General features: G+C 37.6%; 2 protein-coding genes across 2 annotated transcripts; both read left to right on the top strand.

Moving 5' to 3' along the window:
• Positions 1–245: 245 nt before the first annotated feature.
• On the top strand, positions 246–1,219 carry LOC111023553 (ribosome-inactivating protein beta-momorcharin). The gene has a single exon (NM_001419610.1). It carries the CDS (start codon positions 260–262, stop codon positions 1,118–1,120), a length of 861 nt encoding a protein of 286 aa, NP_001406539.1. The 5' UTR covers positions 246–259; the 3' UTR covers positions 1,121–1,219.
• A 3,829-nt stretch (positions 1,220–5,048) lies between these two features.
• LOC148210006 (uncharacterized) lies at positions 5,049–5,762 on the top strand. The gene is made up of 2 exons (XM_088126605.1): positions 5,049–5,327; positions 5,448–5,762. The coding sequence occupies exons 1-2, from the start codon at positions 5,049–5,051 to the stop codon at positions 5,760–5,762; spliced, it is 594 nt and encodes a 197-aa protein (XP_087982731.1).
• The last annotated feature ends 604 nt before the right edge of the window (positions 5,763–6,366 follow it).

Here is a 6,366-nt window from a genome sequence, read left to right as displayed (position 1 = left end):
AAGAGTTACCAAAAAAACATGTAAATTTCTTTCTCAAATTTTGAAAATAATGAAGCCGAAGGTGGAATAAGGGGAAAAAAATGAAAAGTATAATTTTAAAAATGGTCATATTTGAAAAACCACTGAATTGTTGCTATATTTCCAACTATGACAAATATTTTTACTATCTATAATTAAAAATATGCAAAGAAACTACGGTGCTATCACCTATAAATACCATGATTGAGATACTCATATTCGAACTCATCAAATTAGAAAAATGATGAAATGCTTACTACTTTCTTTTTTAATTATCGCCATCTTCATTGGTGTTCCTACTGCCAAAGGCGATGTTAACTTCGATTTGTCGACTGCCACTGCAAAAACCTACACAAAATTTATCGAAGATTTCAGGGCGACTCTTCCATTTAGCCATAAAGTGTATGATATACCTCTACTGTATTCCACTATTTCCGACTCCAGACGTTTCATACTCCTCAATCTCACAAGTTATGCATATGAAACCATCTCGGTGGCCATAGATGTGACGAACGTTTATGTTGTGGCCTATCGCACCCGCGATGTATCCTACTTTTTTAAAGAATCTCCTCCTGAAGCTTATAACATCCTATTCAAAGGTACGCGGAAAATTACACTGCCATATACCGGTAATTATGAAAATCTTCAAACTGCTGCACACAAAATAAGAGAGAATATTGATCTTGGACTCCCTGCCTTGAGTAGTGCCATTACCACATTGTTTTATTACAATGCCCAATCTGCTCCTTCTGCATTGCTTGTACTAATCCAGACGACTGCAGAAGCTGCAAGATTTAAGTATATCGAGCGACACGTTGCTAAGTATGTTGCCACTAACTTTAAGCCAAATCTAGCCATCATAAGCTTGGAAAATCAATGGTCTGCTCTCTCCAAACAAATATTTTTGGCGCAGAATCAAGGAGGAAAATTTAGAAATCCTGTCGACCTTATAAAACCTACCGGGGAACGGTTTCAAGTAACCAATGTTGATTCAGATGTTGTAAAAGGTAATATCAAACTCCTGCTGAACTCCAGAGCTAGCACTGCTGATGAAAACTTTATCACAACCATGACTCTACTTGGGGAATCTGTTGTGAATTGAAAGTTTAATAATCCACCCATATCGAAATAAGGCATGTTCATGTCTTTTTTTTTATTTATGAAATAATAAATAAGTGGTGAATCTTGTTATTTGTTCCAATATTTTTTCCTAGGCTTATTTATTTATTATTATTCTTAAATATTTATTTATCGGACGTAATTATAAAAAGAGCGTAAAAATGTTAAAAAGATAAAAGAACCTAACAAGGATTTATAACTGAACAATTGGGTCTGAGATAGAACCTAGAAATATTAATATGGTTTCATATAACTACTGAACAATTGGGTTTGAGATAAAACCTAGGAATATTAATATGGTTTCATATAACTGATTACGATGAAACTCCATGAATATGAAAACCTAATATTATTTAATTTAAATTAAAAAATTTTAAAGTTTTAAGAAAATGACTTGAATTTAGGATTCAACTCTAAAATGTTAAGACAGGTTAGCGTCTTGACCAATTGAACTATATATATTTTATCCACGGTACAGATTATCTCACAATAGCAGCTAGATGTTCCTAATATATTTTTTAATTAAATTATGCAACAGTATAAATTCTCAAATGAAATTAATACCCAATATTATTGTAATTAACCATATTAGTAATCAAGACATTTATACCTTCTAAAGGATTTTAGTTCCATTTTTGTGCAAACAATTGCAAAGTTGAAGCACATGTTATTTTTTCCGGAAATAGAAGATCGTGATGCCACACATTTATAAAAAGTGTCTAGTATAAGTTCATAAACTTTTAATCCATGTGTCCAATAGATCTTTTAACGAATTAGAAGTGTCCATATGGTCCATAAATGCAAGATAGAGGTGAACTCAAATAAGATACCCGCGGTCCTGGAAATGGAATCACTTAATAACTTAAAGTAGAATGACTTACCCTATTAGTTGTTCTCTAGGAGAGAGTCGTTAAACTGTCACAATGTATTCGTGGCACAAAGCTTCAAATTATGTCCAGGAATCATTTGTGTGTAAGAAACGTATTAACACCCTACCAAACTTGAAAAAATTCTAATTTAATAATAATTATTATCCAATTTATTAAATTAGTTAAGGCCCAAAAAATTAATTTTATTTTATATTTAAATGTCTCATATGTTTATTATTCGTGGTTTAAAAAATAAAATATTATGGATGTTACAAATATGATTAAAACAATAATGGAGATTTATTTTTTGTTTCACAAATAATTTTTAAATAATATTGGAAAAATGAATTCAATATTAGAAAATTGAATACTTAATTAAATAGTAAGATCTGAGAGAAATTGAATTTAATAAATAAAAAAATAAAAAAAACACTACTGAATCTCAGTTTTAAAAAAATAGTTAAGATTTGCTTAAATTTATTTTTAACTAGTGTATGTAAATTTTTTTGAATAAATGGAATTGATGTGATAAGAAATTTCGTGTATTTGCGCAGTTTAGAGAACAAAAACAAATGCAAAGAACGCTAGTTTTCATCAAAATTATAAATTTTTATTTTCTTCAACGGGAAGTTTCTTTGTATTTATGAATTCGTCAGGAAGAAAAATTATAAAAAGACTGCTACTCATTTTCATTTTTGTCAAAATAAATACAGTTAATAGAAATAGGAATTTTGGGAAATTAATTTTGGTGATTGGTTTCATGATGGAATACAAACCAACAAAAACTATAAAGAAAACATTTATTAAATTTCGAAAAGTTAAAATTTATTTTCTCAGATTTATGCTTTATTTTATTGTTTGTTTTTCAAATCTCAAGAGAGATCAAATTTATTCAATATTTTTGCTTAATTCATAAAAATAATAATTGATTGAAAAATAAATTAGATATTTCATGTCATCCAATAATTAAATATTAAATGGAACAAACATTTACATTCAAATATTTTAGTATCAAATATCTAAATTTCATGTAAATTTTCTTAAACGTATCTTGTTATAGAGAACAAAAACGACCTGAAACGAGACAAGAGAGCGAAAGTCCGAGATCATCGATGCAGGGGGACCGGCCCATACCGTAAAGGGCCGACCCACTCCAAGAGACGACCCGGTGCAGAGACCATCACAGCGCCTCGGTGCCGACCCCACCTCGGCGCCGAGGCACTGGCCTCTTACCTTGGCCCAAGGCCAAGGTGCAATGCGGTTTCCTCCGCTCAAATCCAATGGCCAGAGGTTAAACACCCATGTTCGGGGTCGAGCCCAACATCGACCCTCTCCTATCGATTGACAATCGTTGGGCCTCGACAATACAAAGTTAGGGCTCGATTAAAAGGTATCGATAGGATCCTTCCAGCAATTATAAATAGTTGTGTTGCCTAACCCTAAGGTAAGGCAGTCTCCATACTAGACTATCTCCCTACCCTTCTTGTTAAGCATCGGAGCCCGTGTGACAAAGGTCACACCAGTTTAGATCGGGTTTGTTTTGCAGGTGTTCGCTCCCTCAATCATCGAGTTGGGTGTGTGAAGGAACGAGAACCGAAAGGTCGCAATCCACGCATCAACAATTGGCGCCGTCTGTGGGGAACGATACATCAAAGCAAGCTTAGTCAAAGCGACATCCCGATCCGAGGTGAGGCTTCGATCCAAGGCGTGTAGAATGGAGCAAGACAACATAAATCCTGGAGATAGCCAGCAGAGTTTCGAAAAGAAGAGACCGAATAGAGCGACCGACCACTCGAGTGGGGCAAGACCAAGCCCTGATCATTGACCTAATCCGACCACTCTTGACAGGGGAGAACCAGCTGAGGAGGTAAAGTCTGGCCCTCTGACAGCCGAAGATCGGCGAGTCAATATTAGAACCAGATTGTGGAATAAGGAAAGAGAAAGCCTTATAAAATTCCTCAGAAGCAACGCCGACGTGTTCGCATGGACACATGAGGACAGGCCAAGAATCGATCGAGGAGTCATGGTACATCGACTGAACGTCGACGAGAGCTGTAAGCCAGTGAAACAGAAGCGTCGCGCGTTCAACCAAGAAAGGAATGAGATTGTAGCCGAGCAGCTGAAAGAGCTACTGAAAGCAGGATTCATTCGGGAAGTACATTATCCCCAGTGGATATCCAACGTGGTGCTGGTAAAAAAGCCAAATGGCAAATGGAGAATGTGCATCAACTTCACAGACCTAAATAAGGCTTGTTCAAAGGATTCTTTTCCCTTGCCTCGAATAGATCAACTAGTTGATGCTACTGCAAGACATGAAAGGTTGAGTTTCATAGACACCTACTCTTGATATAATCAAATCAAGATGAATTTGCTGGATCAGGAGAAGACTTCTTTTGTCACAAGCTGAGGTTTATATCCATACACGGTGATGTCGTTTGGATTGAAAAATACAGGAGCGACCTACCAGCGAATGGTTAATCGAATATTTACAGCCTTAGTCGGTAAAAATATGGAAGTCTACGTAGACGATATGCTGGTAAAGAGTCAAGCAACACAAGGAAGATTTGGCAGAAGCATTCGACCTTTTGTGAAAGTACAAGATGAAGTTGAATCCTACTAAATGCATGTTTGGAGTGACCTCGGGCAAGTTCCTGGGATTTTTAGTACACCAAAGGGGAATCGAGGCCAATCTAGATAAAATCAAAGCTGTTCTGGAGATGAATCCACCTAGAAATCTAAAGCAACTACAAGGACTTAATGGAAGGATAGTAGCACTCAACAGATTCCTTAGCCGATCAACTGACAAGTGCCTCTCCATTCTTCAAAGTCCTAAGGAAGAAAAGGCAATTTGAATGGACAGAAGAGTGTGAGGTTGCCTTTAAGAAGCTAAAGCAATACTTGGTGGCAGCCCCACTCCTCTCAAAGCCGATCGTGGGTGATGAACTCTACTTATACTTAGTTGTATCTGACACTGCAGTGAGTTCCGCGTTGATAAAAGAAGAAGATAGACGACAGACTCCAATCTACTACACAAGTAAAGCAATGGTAGATGCAAAGCTTAGATACCCTCAAATGGAGAAATTGGCGTTAGCGCTGGTCACTTCGGCTCGGAGACTACGTCCATACTTCCAAGCTCATAGAATAACTGTCCTCACCAACTTTCCCTTACGACAGATTTTGCAAAGGCCAAACACTTTTGGGCGACCGGTGAAATGGGCAGTGGAGCTCAGCGAGTACGACATTCATAATAAGCCAAGAACTGCCATAAAAGGGCATGCTGTGGCAGACTTCATAGCAGGATTAACACCAACAGAGCCCCAGGTATATAGTATCGACTCATAATTAGTTGAGGAAGAGCAACCCTGGACACTCTACGTAGATGGGTCCTCAAATTTTCGAGGATGTGGGGCAAGACTTCTACTGATCTCTCCCAATAGATAGAGATTCGAATATGCACTGCGGTTCAGTTTTCATGCATCCAACAATGAAGCGGAGTATGAAGCTCTGTTAGCGGGATTAAAAGTGGCCATGTACATTGGAGTCAGGAATATACTGCTACTCAGTGATTCACAGCTGATTGTAGGTCAGGTGAAAGAGGAATTCCAGGCTAGAGAACCGCGAATGGCGAAATACCTTTCTCTGGTAAAAAACCATATCGGCCAGTTCTCAAAATATGAAATTCGACTGATTTCACGTACTCAAAACGTCAATGCAGATGCGTTAGCTCGATTAGCTGCAGCTTATGAAACCGACTAAGGAAGAATTGTACCGATCGAGATTCTACCCGAGTCAAGTATAAAAGCTCAAGAAGCGATGGACATCGACGAACAAGGGCAACCAGAAGAAAGCTAGATGAGCCCTTTGATCAAGTATTTGAGAGACGGGATTCTGCCTACTGAAAAGATAGAGGCCCAACAACTACAACGACAAGCAGCCAGATATGTGCTTAAAGACGACAATTTGTACAAAATAGGCTACTCATTGCCACTTTTAAAATATCTAATGCCCGATGAAGCACAATCCCTAAGTCACAAAATAGTTCGACAAGGGTACTACTGGCCGACCATGCTAAATGACACGAAGCAATTCACAAAAGAATGCGACAAATGCCAACGGTTTGCAATAGTATCTAGACAATCGTCAGAGCCTCTGATAAGCATAATTAGTCATTGGCCTTTTGATTAGTGGGGAATAGACCTTATAGGACCCTTCCCAGTAGGAAAGGGTCAGACCAAATTTGCAGTAGTGGCAGTCGACTATTTTACTAAATGGGCCAAAGCCAAAGCCCTAGCTACAATCACTGAGAGAAAGGTCACCGACTTTATCTGGAATAGCATAATTTGCCACTTTGGAATACCCT

The sequence above is a fragment of the Momordica charantia genome, assembly GCF_013281855.1.
Source record: "Momordica charantia cultivar OHB3-1 chromosome 7 unlocalized genomic scaffold, Mcharantia_2.0 BLBB01000007.1, whole genome shotgun sequence".
NCBI lineage: Eukaryota > Viridiplantae > Streptophyta > Magnoliopsida > Cucurbitales > Cucurbitaceae > Momordica > Momordica charantia.
The sequence above is the reverse complement of the archived record's forward strand: the minus strand, read 5'-3'. Positions and strand labels throughout refer to the sequence as shown.

Excerpts from the sequence above, each read along its gene's own strand:
- LOC111023553 (NM_001419610.1), top strand. The coding sequence starts at position 260 with ATGATGAAATGCTTACTACTTTCTTTTTTAATTATCGCCATCTTCATT.
- LOC148210006 (XM_088126605.1), top strand. The coding sequence starts at position 5,049 with ATGGTAGATGCAAAGCTTAGATACCCTCAAATGGAGAAATTGGCGTTA. Across the intron at positions 5,328-5,447 it reads TAACACCAACAGAGCCCCAG|AGATTCGAATATGCACTGCG; the intron begins GTATATAGTATC and ends CCCAATAGATAG.